This window comes from Pteropus vampyrus, unplaced genomic scaffold, assembly GCF_000151845.1.
Source record: "Pteropus vampyrus isolate Shadow unplaced genomic scaffold, Pvam_2.0 Scaffold388, whole genome shotgun sequence".
Lineage (NCBI taxonomy): Eukaryota > Metazoa > Chordata > Mammalia > Chiroptera > Pteropodidae > Pteropus > Pteropus vampyrus.
This window is the reverse complement of record NW_011889169.1, coordinates 212843-229558: the sequence shown is the minus strand read 5'-3', so window position 1 is coordinate 229558 and position 16716 is coordinate 212843. Positions and strand designations below refer to the sequence as shown.

The 16716-nt window shown below is 53.5% G+C and overlaps 1 protein-coding gene and 1 long non-coding RNA gene across 2 annotated transcripts in view; both read right to left on the bottom strand.

Annotated features, from left to right (window-relative positions):
* LOC111731617 overlaps positions 1-679 on the bottom strand; it is a 7830-nt gene extending 7151 nt beyond the window's left edge. The window contains exon 1 of the long non-coding RNA XR_002777236.1: positions 326-679. This is a non-coding gene — a long non-coding RNA (uncharacterized LOC111731617). The remainder of the gene's footprint in view (positions 1-325) is intronic.
* Positions 680-4425: 3746 nt separating this feature from the next.
* On the bottom strand, positions 4426-16204 carry SCRT2 (scratch family transcriptional repressor 2). The gene is made up of 2 exons (XM_011380102.1): positions 16072-16204; positions 4426-5216 (listed from the first exon to the last, which is right to left on the bottom strand). Exons 1-2 carry the CDS (start codon positions 16202-16204, stop codon positions 4426-4428), a joined length of 924 nt encoding a protein of 307 aa, XP_011378404.1.
* Positions 16205-16716: the final 512 nt, after the last annotated feature.

Sequence of the window (16716 nt, the reverse complement as noted above, 5' to 3'; positions counted from 1 at the left end):
GGAAGCCGTGGGTGTAATGGGATTGCTTCATGAGTATACAGTGAGGAGAGGAGAGTCTAGGAAAGAATGTTGCAAAACACAAACTAGATCATAAAAAGGAACAGGAAATGAGTTCCTTCCTTGGGTATAGAAAGGTGAGTCTGCAAAGTTGCTGGGGAGAGCAGCCAGACAGATAAGTGAACCAGAGTTGCATCATGAAAGTCTCCCTTTCAGAGAACTGTGAAAAGCAGACTAGGTCGATGTGCTAATTGAGGTGCTCTGGGCTGTAGGTAACAGAGACCTGATTCAGCTGACTTAAAACAATAAAGACACTCATGTCACATACCCTGAAGTCCAGAGGCAGCTCACTTCTGGGTGGAGCACATTTCAGGGTGGATTTTTTCCTTGGCTCCCCGATGTCACAGGGATATGGGCTGTCATCAAGGCTGTGGGCTTCCTGCTATTAACCCAGGCTGGTTCTCTTCCTGGTCACAAGATGACATGCTTCCTTGTTCATGTTCAGAGGGAAAAGAGACGTGGCTTCCTTTCTCTTAAGAGAGAGGAAGAAGTAAAATTTCCCATTAGCTTCCAGCAAACCTCTCCTTAAGCCTCGTTGGCCAGAATTGAGTCATATAGTCATTTCTGAACCTATGGGGGATGGGATTACTCTTCGACCAGTTAAGACCAGCTAAGCTGATGTTCAGCCCCTAAATTGCATGGCTGCCAGTCAAGGAGGGAGAGACGGGATGGATGAGAGATCTATAACTGGGCTGGGTATAGTCAGTGGGTACCCAGCATCCGTTCCCATCTTCCTCTGAGGAGTATTGCTTGTTGGAGAGTTAAAAACGACTTTACTCCGACTTCCTTGCAACAAGAATACTGACGGTGAATTAGCTTCTGCCAGTAAGGTGCAGTTCTGTGAGATGTGGATGGCAGAGTGAATAGGGGCCATTTTCTTATTGCTTTGTCTCTTGCTACTGGCAAGATGGTCGTGGAGGCACTAAGTTTTCCTGTAACAGTGGTCCAGTGTTGAGCCACCAGCTTAGTGGGAGATGGGAGACAGTTATAGAGGAAGTAGCAGGGTCCTCCTCATCTCTGGATCACACCTCCAGGCTGTGTTGTTGAACTCAGTAGTTCCAGAGCAGTCTCCTGACTCCCCATCTGCTTGTAGAAGAGGTAGCAACTCCCCTGGCAGGCCAGTTTTGCAGCGATATTCTAGGGATCCCACTTAGGGCTCACCCCTTCAGCCCTTACAATAATTTTGTCAGCAGCCAATTCCCTATGTTAAATACTTTCCATTTCAAAGGGAATTAATACAGGGAATTAGATATTTACAAAATGCTGATCTGAGAGGGTTCTGTTCCCTGGACCCGAAACAAACATAATCAATGCCGCAACTAATCAGGAGCAGTGTGTAGCCACAGAGGGCTGTATGTGGATAGCTGGCGAAGGCCATGTGTGCCTGGGCTCCTCAAAACCCCATTGGAGACTTTGTGGGGGCTTCCCATACTGCCGTTATTGCTGGAGACACCTAGCACACGGCTCAGGATGCAGTCACCTGTTCAGAGGTGTGTCAAGGAGAACGAAAACAGGCACCAGGGTGAGGGTCTAAAAGTTGAGTACACTGCAAACGAAAGGAGGAAACCTGAAAGGTGGCCCCAAGGGAGTTAGGGTTCCAGTCTGCAGTTCTCAGCCCTCAGCCTGTCATCCAGCCCTCAAAGCACACAGGCCCCACCTCTCAGTGAGTCTATGGTGAGGGTTGGAATTAAGTAGCATGGTGTTGGTGGTCCATAGCGAAGTTTTTAGTAAGGCGAGGACAGACTTGTGTTTTGAAAGATCACCAAGACAGCTGGCACAGGGGATGGTTATCCAATGTCTTCCTGAACACTTTTAGTGACAGGTAGCTTGAGCTCTAAGAGCAATTCACTGTTTTTGGACAACTCGTTTGCATGCATGTACTTGCTGCTTGTGTGACCAATAGGGCTGGCCAGAAACCCAGCCAGAGCAGTAAGGGATGGGGGTAGGGAGAATATAGGGGTTGTAAACTGGCTGTCAAGGGACAAATCTGGCTCACAGTTGTATTTGTTTGGGAGCTGTAATTAATTTGAATTGCAATTCTTTAAGATGAGATACATTTCTTCTTGGGAGTCACAAGCTCCACCATTCCCTAATGTCTTAAGGCAATCTGCTTTATTCACTTATGTTTTTAATCTAGTTTTTGCACGCTTTGAGTTTGCAACCCTAGTATTAGAGGATTATTTGGGACTAGGAATGTCTGGGACCTTGCGGATGATGTCAGGGGACACTGGATGTGTGCGACCCCTGGTGGCAGCTGCAGGCTGGTCAGGCTACAGGGAGGGAAATGAAATAGAATGGCTTCCTCTCAGATGCCCTCCCCCTCCCCCCACCTCCAATCACAAGGTCTAGAGGCACAGGTGAGTGGCCAAAGTCCCTTTAATATCCCTGAATTGCGTTACAAGTAATACTGCTGGAAGTGAGGAAGGGATGGGAGGAGTCTGGGGGTGGGGTGAGGGGAGACGGGGAGGAGGAGGGGGAGCGCCAAGCGCTCATACAAAATATGGCCAAAAGGCTTAGCATGCATGGAAAATTATTGCTGTCGGAAGTTCCTATTTACAGGGTCAACACCCTCCGTAATTGCTTCTACGACCCCTCTCCCTTCCCCCGTCTCTGCGGCCTCCCTCCATGAGTGGGCCTGGAGCTGAAAAGCCCTAGAGGAGTGCCCCAGCTCCAGGGGTCCCTCCAGTCTCCACCCTCGTTTGTGGCTAGGGGTAGAACGGCAGGGTCGGAGAGTCCAAGACTCTGTCCCCCGAGCTGGGCACCTAGCAATGGGGCAGAGGCATGTGCTTAAAGCAGAGGGGGCCGGCCCGCGTGGAGGTGTGTGCTTCGGTTCTCGCCCAGGCATGCCAAAGCGCTGCAGGGGAGGTAGTGGCGGCCAACGAGGGGGCGGCTGACAGCTCCTGCCCCTCTGCCCGGGAGAGTTGCATAGATGTGGCCAGGAGGGAGCGCTCCTCCCAGGGAGCAAATCGGGCCAGAGGCCCCAGCGGGGTCCGGGGCTCAGTCGGTCCCTGGAACCTGGGGTCCCTCCAGAAGAGGAATAAATAGGAAACAAATGAGGAGGCTCCTCTCTCTGGTCTCCCTGGAATGGGAGTGGAAGGCTCAGGAGGGTGGGGACCTGCCCCATGACTGGACCTTCTGACACCCCTTGTCCTCCAGTTGAGGGTCAGCAGGCTATCCTCCCATTTTCTGCCCCCTTCCCCAAAGAGTTCAGGCTCTGATGAGGGTGGGCTTCTTCACTTCCCAAGACGGGGATATATGTGGGGAGGGAGGGACAGCCCTCTATGGCCTTTGCTGTCCCTCTCCCTGCCTGGCTCCCTGACCTCCCAGTCCAGCTGGGGAAGCCAGACTGTCCCTGGGTGAGGCCAAGAGATTAAATAGAATAATAAATAGATAAATAAATAAATACACAAATAGCTGGAGAGGCCCAGCTGGACAGGGAAAGGGCATTTGTGAGGTGCCCCAGACCTCCCCCAGCAAATAAGGAGGAGTACCTGTAGTCCTGGGGGTGGGGAAAGTGCTCAGAGCATCTGGGGAGAGGGCAGCTTGAGGCTGGAAGCCCAGGCAAGGGCTGTCCTCTGGTGAGAGAGGCTACATTAGGGGGCGGGGCCTGAACTGCCCCCTCAAGTCTGCTCCAGGTCAGGAGAACTCAAAGGGGTGAGCGCTGCTAGGATGAGAGGATCTGGAGAGAGCAGTAGGGGATGGGGGTGGGTGAGAAAGCCTTCCCTCCCCTCCCCGCCACAGGACTGAAGAGGGCGGGTTGTGGCGTGTGAATATCAGGACCTAAGGCTGGGATATGGAGGGGATCAGTGCAGACACACATACAGGGAGACTCAGCAGAGGGGCCAGAGGGATGGTCTGGAGTTGGAATGTGGTCTGGGGGCTGCAGGACCCGCGTTTGGGTGTGGATGGGAAAACCAAGGCAGGCGTGAGAGTGAAGGATAGGTTTGGGCCTTAGACTAGGGGCTCCGATAGAGGAATGGTTGGAGAGACTCAGCTGAAAAGTGAGGGAAAGTCTGAACGTTAGAAGGGGAGAGGTGCAGGGTCTGGGCGGGGGAAAATTCCGGCTTTAGGGCTCGGAAGAGGCGCGGACCTGGTGCCTGAGCTGGGAACCTTGAGGGCGAGGACAGGGGGTCAAGGTCCGAGTCTTGGTAGCCAGAAAGGATAATGTGGGTTAGGATGCGCTGGAAAAGACAGTGCGGGGAGTGAGTTGTGGATTTGGGGGCTGGAGAGAAAAGTTCCAGTTGGGAGACGGAGGTCCCCATGAGGAGCTTGGGCTGGGAAACGCAGCTGGGGTTTGGGGAGGGCGCAGCTGGGGAGTCTCCGGGCGCTTGGTGAGCGAGTTCCCGGCGCGGGGGCGCGGCAGGAGGCTCAGCTGGCGGGGCCAGATGGGGGTGGTGGGGGCGGCTCGGCCCCCTTGACGCAGGCAGCCTCGCAGTGCTTGTGGAGGTAGGACTTGAGCGCAAAGCTCTTGTCGCACTGGCGGCAGCGGTAGTGCTTGAAGGCCGAGTGCGTCTGCATGTGCGCGCGCAGGTTGGAGCGGTCGGCGAAGGCCTTGCCGCAGTGCGCGCAGCCAAACGGCTTCTCGCCCGTGTGCGAGCGCATGTGGCCCTGCAGCAGCCAGGGCCGGGAGAAGGCCTTGCCGCACACGCCGCACTTGTGGCGCAGGTTGTGCGTGAGCACGTGCATTGCCAGCGCCGGCATGGACACGTAGGCCTTGCCGCATGTTGGGCACTTGCGCGCCAGCTGACTGTCCAGGCTGCGGTGCGTCTGCTTGTGGCGACTGAGGTTCGACGACGTGGCGTAGGTCTTGCCGCACTCGGCGCACGCGTGCCGGTGACCGCCGCCCGCTGGCGCCCCCGCGCGCCCCGCGCGTCCCCCGGCGCTCCCGGCGTCCCCTGCGACCCCCGCGTCCCCGCTGCCCCCTCCCCGCCGCCGCCGGGAGCGCCCATCTGAGATGAAGAAGGCGTCCATGGAGTAGCTGTCGGTTACGGCCGCCTCCCCGCGAAAGTAGCGTGCGGACAGGCTGGACTGCGGGCTCTCGGGGTCGCTGTACTCCTCTGGCGGCGCCGGCGGGTAGGCGGGTTCGGCGGGCGCCAGCTCCAGGCCTGGCTTCTGGTCGGCATCGTAGCTGCTGGGGGGCAGGCAGTGCGGAGCATAACCTGGAGGGGCGAGAAAGGAATGGGAGGAAGATGAGCCTCCGAGGAGGGCTTCCCCCTTGGGACAAGTCACTCCCCAGGCCCTCCAGCTCCGCGTTCTGTGGCTGCTTTTGGAAGATGATGGCCGTTGGTAAGACAGTGATCACTGTCTGGCACCTCTGCTCTTGGTGTCAGGCTGCCTGGGTTCACATCCTTCCTGCAAGGGCTACAGTGAAAATAACCCAACCCCGCCCTCATGGAGCACAGTGCCCCCCATAGTTTTACTGGCTTTGTGTTCATTAGCTTCTTAAGGGCTTACGTTTAGTCAGTGAAGGCATTATTACACCGATTTTGCTGCAAGTAGAGAAACTGAGGCACGTATAGCCTAAGCTCACAGCTAGTAAGTGATGGAACCAGGATTCGAACTTCGCAGACTGATGCCAAAGGCCATGCTTTCTTTATTTCCACATTATTCTGCCGTTCCAGTCCTATAACTTTTCCGAGTTTGGGTTTCCTCATCTGCAAAATGGAACTTATAATTGGACACTCTTTCCCAGGGTCTTTGGAAGGGCTGGGTAAAGTGATGAAAAGAACCATGTATTAAACGCTTGCTGTGCACCAGTCTCTGTCCCAGTTCTTTACATGTTAACCCATTTAGCATGTTAACTCATTTAACCATCACAGACCCTACAAAGTAGATACTGTTATAATCCCCATTTTACACGTAAGGAAATTGAGAGAGAAAGGGAGCACACAGTAATTACTATATAAATGTTAGCTATTGTAATTATGTTTTTTACTTGCTTGAAAAAGCGAGTCCACTGAAGATTATTTAATTGTCTACCTCCCCAACCAGACTGTGAGCTTTTCAGGGCTGGATCTGTGTGCCCAGCGTGTGCCTGGCTCAAAGAGGTGTGTGATGAATAGATGTTGCATAAATGAATTACAATCCTGTTAGACCCACCCCCAGGGGTGCTGGAGGATTTAAGAGGTCAAGTGTGTGGCATATAATAGATGCTCCAGGAAAGAGGCTTCCTTGTACTTGCTCTAGAGCCTACTTTGCTCCCTGCTCCACTACATGTCTTCTGATGTCCCCCTGTGAGAATTTACCTTTCCCTCCTCCTCCCTCCTCTGTAGAGTAGGACCAGAAATCCTGTTCATCTTGGGTTCGAGTGATTGGTAGGTTTGCAGGCTGGGGCTCTCCCAGGGGATTCCACAGGGGTTTTCTAAAGGCAGGGGCCACCCTGATTTATCTTTGCCTCCCAGTGTCTAGTATGGTCCTAGCACCCTCCCTGAGGACCCTCGGCCCTGGATTCCCAGGAGAGTTTCTGGCAGCTGTGCACTAATTATCAACCTGGTACTAAATTACCAAGTGTTTCCATTGTCTTTTGATTCCAGAGAACAATGGAGGTTAGGCCCCCTTTGCCTCTAATCTGGCACTTGGGATAGTCATGGAGTGAAGCCTTTGCTGACTGCCAACCCTGAAGGGAGGGTGCGCCCTTACTTTTCCCTCTGTCCCTTCAGCTGCCCACACAGGACCCTCTGCGCACAGATGTGATTGGGGATGTCAGTGTGGAAGGGCAGACGCAGAGAGTGCAGTGGTGGTGACAGTCGTTTAATTGGGGAGGGGGTGCCCAGCCTTTCAGCACCCCATTCCTTCCCCCTTGTATGCCTTCTGTCTGTAGGTTCCCCCTCCTCCCACTCCAGGAATTAGGCCTGGTACTCAGGCCCCCACACAGTCAGGGAGTATTGTTTCAGACTGAGTTAAATACCTGTTGGGCACTTCCAGACCCCCTTCTTCTCCTTCCGTATTTCTTCCCTTTGTAATTACTGATGATAATAATAGCTAATGTTTATATTAAGCACTTACTATGTGCCAGGCTCTGGGCTAAGTGTTTCACTTCCATCACCTCATAAATCATCACAAAAATCCTTGTATTACAGATAAGGAAACCAAGGTGCAGAGTGGTGACGGTACTTGCTCAAAGGAGTGGAACTCACTGCCCTGGTCCCCTTATTTTCCATACATTGGGAGGTCCCAGAGGAAGGGGCTGTGGCTGGATTGTTCACTTCCTATAATCAGTGCCCAAGCTAGTGGACATTCAATAAGTATTTGTGAAATGGGTGATAAAGATGTGCCAAGCCAACCCAGCAGAGTCTGAGTCTGGAACACGCCATTCTGTCTGCCTGGTCTTGGGATGACTCGATTCCCAACATGGATTCTAGCCTTGAACAAGTCATACATCTTTCTGGACCTTAGGTCCTTTCTCTGAATATGAGGATAGAATACAATCTATTTGGAGAGAGTCATATGACCAGTGTCTTGCATGTTATATTATGAAGGAAGGATGGCATATTAAGTGCACACTTTGGTGCCAGGCTGCCTGGGTTGAGCTCCATCTTTACTATACCCCTCTATGTGATCTTGGACAAACTGCTTGACCTCTCTGTGCCTCCATTTCCCTAGCTGTAAAATGAGGGATAATAAAAGCACCTAATTCATATGGTTACAGTAAGGAATCCATGAGCAAACAAACAATAACCAGGACTCCTAGAGCTCTTGTGTGTCAGACACTATTTTAAGGGCTTTACACACATGAATGCATTCTACCCGCATGACTCTTAAGGTTGGGACCATCTTACAGATGTGGAAACTGAGACAGAGTGGTGATGGTAGTTAAGTAACATGCTCAGGGTCGCACAGTTAGTAACTTAGTGTCAGGATTCCAACCCAGTTCCTGACACATTGTAAACCCACAAGATATATTGACTATTATTTTTAAGTAATAACAATAAGCTCCCCAGATAGGTTTCTGTGCTGCAGTTTTCTTGGCGTCTACCTGGGCACATCTTGATTCTCTCTTCTCTGTCTCCTCACCCAGGATGTGTAATTTCTACCTTCTGTTCCGGTGAGAAAACTTCTGGCACATAGTAGGAGCTCAATCAACCAAGCAGTCCTCACCCAACTGGGCTCTCTCTGCAGTGCCCTCTCGTGGCAGCTTGTAGCACTGCAACACCTTACTCCTGTCTCTGGTAGGCTCTTTATACAGAAATAGGGGTGCCTCAAACAAAAGTTGCTCATCTGCCTAGGGACAGATGCAGAATGGACTTTGGGACAGGATTGGGGGGGCCAGACCTGGTGCCCAGAAGCTGTGGAGTTTGGCATGGGCTGTGGGGGTGGGGTGGGCTGGGGTGGGGATGTTAGGTGGTTCTAACTTGCTTTGTGATCTGGGCCAGGTTGCTTAACCTCTCTGGACTTGGTCTGTAAAGATGCAGGTTGACTGGGATGTTTTAGCGACCCCTTCTGCATGGTGCTGAATAGATCCCTCAGTGATGCCCATTGCCTTGTCCCCTACCCTCCTTCAACTCCACCTCATCCTCCTCAGATCCATAGACCTGTCCCTAACTATGAGACCTCAGGCAAGTTATTTAACCTTTTTGTGCCACATCTGTATAAGGAAGCTTATAATAGGATTGAATGAATTAATGCATTAAAGTCCTTAGTACATGTCTGGCACACTATTATTAATAACAATAATAGCCTCTCTAGCTGCTATTATTATTGTCATTATTATTATCCCTTAATTTCTTGGTGATATCTTCTAAGCTGCCAGAATAGAAGGAGACTCAGGCTGCTGTGTGGCCTTGGGCAAAGCACCTTACCCCTCTGGGCTTGGATCCTGAAGAATCCTTTAGGGCACTGTATGTTGTGCTCTGACTCTGTACATGGAACCCAGATCGGTTTTGGGTGCCTTCCTCTGCCCCATAGGTGACTATAGGATGCTGAACTAGCTGTCCCTTTGCTGATAGTGTGAGAAAGGGCTCTCTTGTTTGTGTTTGGTTAGAGGTCAGGAGGCCTAGGACCCAAAGAGAAGTGACTTGGCTTTCATCTTGTCCCTTGTAATCTCAGGCCAGTCGTGCAGCCTTTTTGGATTCAAATCCCCCATTTGAGGGATAGGGACCAGAGCCACCCCTGACACGTGGGGCTGTGGGAAAGGCTCAGAAACACTCTGGAGATACGGAGATGTCACGCTCACCTCACCTGAGAATGACTTCTTGTTTTCCCTGCCCAAGAGTCTTGATAGTTTAGATTGGAGGTCCCGAATCCATTAAAAAAAAAAAAAAAAAAAGCCTGCACCCGAAGAGAATTCTCTGAGAATTAAGTTGCTGGGCCCTGTGCAGACACTGTTTCATCCAACTCTCTGACCCCTTAGGGTAGGGGAATCTCTAACAAGTACGCGAGGACGGCTACTGCTTCCAGCTCCCACTGAGCCCTCCCAGGCACTGTGCGCCAGGCACTGCCCTAATAAGCCCAGAAGCCCAGAGATGGGGAGAGGATTGGCCCAAGGTCACTAGAGGAGGAGTTAGGTTTGAAACTGTCCAAAGCCTGTGTTTTTCCCAAAACCCCTGGGTAGGGCATGTAGACCTGCTGGGGGTGGAAAGATTATCAGTGGTAGGGGAAGCAGGAGAGGGGGGGTGGTTTTCTTCAAATGACATCCCCCAGTTGGCCTGTGTCTGATGGGATGATGGGTGTTGGTGGTGAGGAGAAGCTATTGTTCTAGAAAATGCTCCAGCCACTTGTAAATTTTTGTAAATAATAATAAAAGGAACAACTAACACTTATTAAGCATTTACTGTGTACAAGGTCCCTTCTCGGTGATTTATGCACATTAGCTCATGTCTTAGGGAATGCGATGGTCACTTCTTCTAGTGGCCTAGTTCTACAGAAATTGAGGCCCAGAGAGGGGCCTTCACCCACCTCAGGTCACAAAGCAATTTCACGTTAGAGTGAGGCTGGCCTCCTGCCTCCCAGTCTGGGGCTCCTTTTCCTAGTCTCTCCCAGATTCCCAAGGTCCCAAACTTCTTCCAGGGAATTTCCAGCCCCAGTCCCACTTGCCCCTTGAGAGATGGGCAAAAAAAGAGAGGGGCCAGGTGGTGGGCCAGCTTCCCAAGTGGCCCACTTTCCTGAGGAGGGCCCAGCCCTGCTTGGTGGTGGGGGCTGGAGGGGCAGCTGCCTGGGTATATTTAGAGCTGCTTCTTGCTGTGCCAGGGCCTCGGGCCTTGAGAATCAGCTCCAGCCAGCTGAGCAGAAAGCCAGGTCTGTCAGCAGCAAAGTGGGATAAAAATAGTTTCTCCTGTCTGCTCACAGAGCTGGGCAAAGGGGCTGGTACCTCCCCCTCCCCTTATTATAGCATCTTTGTTAGCAGTTCCCTGGGCAATGGACCAGAAATGGCACCTACTTCCTCCATGGGCTTGGCAGCTGGTACACCTGCCCACTGGGGAGGGGGGTGCCCTGAGTCAGGATAAACAGAGGCAGAATGAAGTCTGGTCCAACATGACCAGGGCTGTAGAATGTAGGGCTCATGACCTGTGACCCAGACCCAAGGAATATCTAGAGGATTCCAGGGCCCCTCCCCACCATTCCCACCTCCTGAAATCCCCCATATTCTGGTTTTTCCTGATTGTGACCCAGTTCCTGTGGCCCACAGGGAGGCCCACAGCTCTGCAGGAATCAAGAGGAAATATTTTTCAAGGGGTGTGGAGATAGGCGTGGGTGGCCAAGGTCTTGAATCGCCCAGCACTGGTTGGTGGCGCGGCCTCCTGTTCCCTCAGGGAATCTCTGACAGGCCCTTTCTGGGCTTCTTTCTGGAGACCTGGTGTCTTACGCAATGCGTGCCATCTCCACAGGCCTCCTGCTTCCTTCTCTACCCTCTCTGCCCAAAAAGGTGCAATCAGAGGGCACATTCCAACCTCTCTTCCTGCCCAAAGGCTGGTAGCAGACACTTTAATCCAGGGGAGATCATTGCTGGGAAGGAGGCCAGGAGTTCTGGGGCCTCATCTCTCTCAGCAGTGCCTTACCATGCTCCCCAGAGGCCTTCAGGCTGTGGGGATCCCTAGAACATGTGGATGATGCACCCACCAGAGAGGTGTGACAGGGTCCACCATTTATGCTCTTGTGACCTCAGGCAAGTCACGGGCCCTCCTTGGCTTCAGGTTTGCCTCTGTAGGTCAGAGGTAATCCTCCTGTGCGCTCACTGCCCTTTGCCCTGTGTGTGTGTGTGTGCGCGCGTGTGTGCGTGTATGGTGAGTCTTTGGGATGTATAAATTGCTGTGCTGACAAAGGGACTTGATGTACTCTCCAGCCTCCCTCAGGAACCACAAATTGAGACTGCCAAAGATTGGGTGCTCAGCTCAGGACCCTCGTACCCTTGTACCCAAGCTTTAAGTGAGGCCATGGGCCCCAAATTCCATATCCTTCATGAGCCCTGTTATTCCATACTCCCACTGACAGATTCTTAGGAAAAGCAGATTTCTGGGTCCCTAGTAAGTCAGAGCTGAAAGGGATGAAGTTCAACTACTTGATTTCATGACCGTGAAACTGCAGCTGGGGTAAGGGGAGATAAATCCAAAACCACAGAGAAAGATAATGGTGGGTCTAAGACTTGAACCTAGTCAGCCTTGAGCATTGACCTGGACATGACCTTGGACTAAAAATTAGATCTGGATTTTGATCCTGCACCTTGCACATTGACCTGGACCTGATCCTGGGCATTGAAACTTGAACTTGAATATAGATTTGTTCTGAATTTTGGACTGGACCTATAATCTCGGATATTGACCTTAGACCTAGACCTTGGACCCGGTCCTAGACCTAAAGTTGGATATGGACATTGGGCCTGGACCTCAGATCTGGGCTTGGGGTTTGGACTGGATATTGGACCTGGACTTAGACCTAGACCTCTGACATTGCTCTAACCTGGACCTTGGACCTGGACCCAAGACTGAGATACCAAGGGACGTAGTAGTTAAAGAAGACTCAGATGGACCTGCTCTGTGTCCTTGGGCCCCTCTCCAGTCTTCTCTAGGCTCTCTCTGCCAAGGGATTAGGGCAGCTCTTTCACATCCTTGTTCCCAGATGGACTTTCTTAGGTGTGGGGTGGATGTGTTGGGGGCTTTTCAGCTGGGCTTCCATGCCTGGCCTGGAGCCACTTCCCCGCACCATCAGAGGGAGTGAGAGGAAGTGGGAGCTGTTATAATGTGGTCAACTAGATAAGCCCATGGGCAGAAGTAGGAGTGCTTCCTCAGCCTGCTAGCAGGGGAAGGTTAATGTAGCTGCGCAGGGCAGACAACTGCGTTATTGGATTGGCATTGATCCCTCATCTGCATGGGTTGTGGGTCGGATGCACTCCAAAGGAGTAGGGGGACAGGACGGGGGAGGGGTGCAGAGGACGAGGAACCTGGGGCCCAGCTGGAGTTTAGAGTTAGGGCATGAGGGAGGTAGATACTCAGCTGGGGTCCATAGAGACCACTGCTGTGCAGAGGTATGAGCAGCAGTTTTTTCTGGAATGGCCAGAGTCCTCAGCATCACCCAGGATTGGGACCCAGGCCTGTGAAGGGGTGGGCTTGGTGGAGTTGGAGAGCAAGGTTCTGAGAGGGTTAGGAAAATATGAGTTGGCAAGTTACCCAGAGACTGGATCTGGGCTCAGAATCACCCAGGGGAGAGGAGGAGAAGGGAAGGCTCCACAGAGGCAGAAAACAGTGGAGGAGTGAGGAGCAGGAGCAGGAGCAGGAAGGAGCAGGAGCAGAGAGGTATTGTATTGGAGAGGATGGTGAAACTAGATCTGGTCTCCCTTCTTTGGGAGCTCTGCAGAGGGACCTGGAGCTTAACCCATGTGGGGGTTTTCCCTCCCCTATTTATGGGTTCTGTGAGTTCTAGGGAATCCTGGAGTCCAAACACACCTGCTATACCCTCTTTCCAGCCCAGGAAGGGAGTAGGGAGGCAAAGGAGAGCATAGCTCTCTCTCCCCCTCCCCACCCCTCCGTTGTGTGTGTGTGTGTGTGAGTGTGTGTGTGTGTATGTGTGTGTGTGTGTGTGTGTGTGTTGGAGGAGGAGGAGGAGGAGGAGGAGGAGGAGGGATCCTCTAGGACTTCTCTAGCACTCCCAGGCATTCGCTGAGCTAGGGGTACATGCTCTTTCATTTGGAGTATTGCATCTTCATCAGCTAGGAGCCTGTGGTTCTCCTGACCTCCACATTCAGAGGCTCCCTCCCTGCTCCCTCCCTAGATTCCCCTCCCACCAGCCTCCTCCTGACCCCTGCGGCCCTTGCTGCAAGAATGGCTTGTAAGAGGATCTTTCTAATAACTGGAACTATCTCCAGCCCCAGGCCCTCCCCCTCCTTCCCTTCCCCTCTCTCTCTCTCTCTCTCCCTCCCTCCCTTTTCCCTCCCTCTTTCCCTCCCTCACTCTCCTCACCTCCCCCCCTCCTCTTTTTCTCCTTGTTTACCCAGCACACTTACACACGCTGGGAGAGAAAAAACGTCAGCTCAGCAATTTTTCACACTTCCCTCAAACACTCAGCAAGGTTATTTCCGGCAGAGCAGAGACAACGGACCACTAGGAGCCAGTAGGCTCTCTGAGGACCCCCGGAACCCTTACCCATCCATGGAGTGAGGGGGCCCTTACTGCTCAGTCTGGCCACACCCCAGGGATGGAAGAGGCCCCTGAAAACAGGACAAGGCAGACTGTATTTCCCAGCCATACCCAGCATGAAGGGTCATCCCCTGGTCTCTGGCACTAACCATTTACTGCAGATACTGCCAAGGTGGCCAAGGTGAGGTTGCCTGTCCTTACCATGGGGCAGCCTGCAGAGACTGAAGCCAAGGAAAATGCATGGTCTCAGAATCTCTGCCACCCTTAGCCAGGCATCAGAGGTTACATAGCGCTTTACAGAACCCTGCAAGTGGCCCCTAGCATTCTATTAGACCCTCATCTAGACATCTCCAATGCCTCTCTCCTCACATTTGACCTTCACAGAAGCTGAACTAAGAAGGATACTTAGTTCATGCTAGTCAAATTCTTCTCCTGCAGGGGGGATGGAGGACCAGAGAAGGGAAGACATTTGGCCATGGTCACACAGTGAGTCAGAGATCTAGAGCTCAGGCCTCCTAGAGTTCCAGGCCAGATATCAGACTATCAGGACAGCTTTGAGATTCCCTGGAGGCCAGGGAGCTGATCTGGAGGCCTTTGGGGAAAGGGCCAAAGACAGGGATGGCTCAAGGGTGTCAAATCTGGTGGAACCTCCCCAGGAACACCCCTGCTATTGGCTTTGCTTTGACTCTGCCCCCAACCATTCACTCAGGGGCTCTTTAAAGCATTTTTTTGGACTGAATTCAAAGCACTCCTGCCTCTCTTGTGAGGAACAACCTGCAGTTTTGGCTGTGCATGAGAAATTCTCTGGGTTTCTCCAGGAGTCCTCAGCTGGCCTGGGGATGGGACCAAGGGTGCCTCAAGGGGTAGGAGCCCAGAGCTTTGTGTCAGTCCCCCAAGGAATTCACATCACAGTCTTGCAGGCATATCAGTTTCTACTCAGCTCTCAGCCCACACACTCCCCAGCCCTGGCATGGCCCCAGGTCCACCCTCTGTCCTGCCAGCACTCAGTCAAGCCCAGCCATGTTCCTGGGCTTCTGTCTTGGACCCCAAGAGGCCCTGGGATCAAGAAAAGAGGACAGTAGAATAAAGGGCCTGTGGGCAACAAGAAAAGGTGTTTGTTCTTTTGGGGACCTGGGTGAGGCCAGGTGCTGTAGTTCTATCCCTGATCACTTCCTAATTTCTTTGACCTTGATGAGGTCATAAAGCCCTTTGCCCAGTGCCCTCTTGCTACCTGGCCTGGCAGAGTGATGGAATGTAAGTGAAGTGCTTGGAAATACCTGAGGAGGAGCTCCCACCCTCCTGGGCTCCTGCTTTAGCCATACCAACTCCCCCCTCATCCTCAGCCCTTTCTTCTCTCCTCTTCCTCTCCTCTTCCTCTCTCTCTCTCTCTCTCTCTCTCTCTCTCTCTCTCTCTCTCTCTCCCCACACACACACACACCCCCAGCCACCCACCAAAGCTGATGCCACATGTGATCTCAGATTCGTTATTACCAAAGGGACACCCCATCTCCAGAAACTTGTCCTGGCGGGGGGGCCATCAGATGAAAACCCTTTTGTGATCCCCTTGATGGGGGATGAGGTCCATAGAAGTAGCCTCAGATTCTTCCCCACACCTTCCAGAGATTACCCCTTTCTAGGCCTGAATGACCTCCCTTGTCCCCAAACCCTTGTCGCTGTAAGAACTTGCTCTGAGAAGAGAGGGAGTGTGTTGGGGGGTGGGGGTGGGGGACTTAGAAGGAGCAGCAGGCTCTGGAGGCAGGTGAGAAGCTGGAGTAGGGAAGGAGTACAGCCTAGGGAAGCAGGAGCCACTTTGGGGGAACCCCTGCTAGAAATCCCCTCTTTCTCACAGTCTCCAGGACAGGCCCAGCCTTTGGCAGGCATGTGGCTGAGGGTAACAAAAGAGTTGCTGAGAGAAGGAGCCTGAGAACACTTGTCTGGCATCGCCAGGGGGAGCAGGTTTGAAGGGAAGGAGGGTACCCCCAGCTACCCCCAAGGAGACAACCCTGTCTCCCCAGAGACTGGTAGTCCAGGCCCTGCTTACCTTCCCCACCAGGAAAGCACACTCAGACAACCAGCCTCCTTCACCCAGCCGGAGAGAGGGGACCCTCAGACTGCCTGGTGCGTTAGACCCCGGCATTAGCCCTTCATGGGCTCCCCTCTCTCTCCATCCTCTCAACACCCTTCACTCCAGCCCTGTTCTAGGGCCACAACTTTCAAAGTCCGGGTTGGTGCGTAGCTTAGGGTTGGGCAGATCCTGCGACTTTCTCTTTGTAGGGACCTAGCCCCCGCCCCGCCCGCCCAGCCTTCAGAAGGCTGGGGAGGCGTACGCCACCAGGGAAGTCTCTTCCCGGGGTTCCCTGCCGTACGCACCCCTCCCATGGCCCGAGTTAGGGAGGGCCCGAACCTTCTCTTTCCCCCGCCCCCCCACCCCCCGCCGGGTCCCACTCACCGTTGTCCCCGGGCGGCCCCCGGGTGCCAGGCAGCACGTAGGCGGTCTCCAAGGGGTGGTAAGTGGGGGCCGGCACCCCGCTGCACTGAAAGCCGTCCCCTTTGATCTTCTTTACCAAGAAGGAACGTGGCATGGTGCGACCGGCGGGGGGCTCGGCGGGGGCACTTGCGTGGGGCCCCGGTGAGGGGAGGCGGCCAGCGGGGAGCGATTGGCTGTCTACGCAGGGTTTCAGCACTGGACAGCTCCCAGCGGGCGGGCGGCAGAGCTGAGCCGGCCCCGGTGGCGGCGGCCCGGGCTCGGGCTCCGGCTCCCGCTCGGGCTTGGCGGCGGCGGCGTGCAGACAGGCGATCTCTGGAGCTGTGCTCAGCACTCCGGCTGCCGGCTTTATATGGGACGCAGGCTGGAGGAGATCAGGTGGTCCCCTAGCAATGGAACTGTTCAGCGCTCTAATCCATCAAATGTCCCCCAGGACAATCGCTTCGCACACGTTCCCCTGAACCAGCGGCGGTGGGGGCAGGCCAGGCGCAGAGAGCAGCGGGCAGGCAGGAGGGGAGAAAGTGAGGGCGAGAAAGGCACAGAGATAGAGAGAGACAGAGAAAGAGGAGTGTGTATGGGGGATGGGGTGGGGGCAAGAGAGAGCGAGAG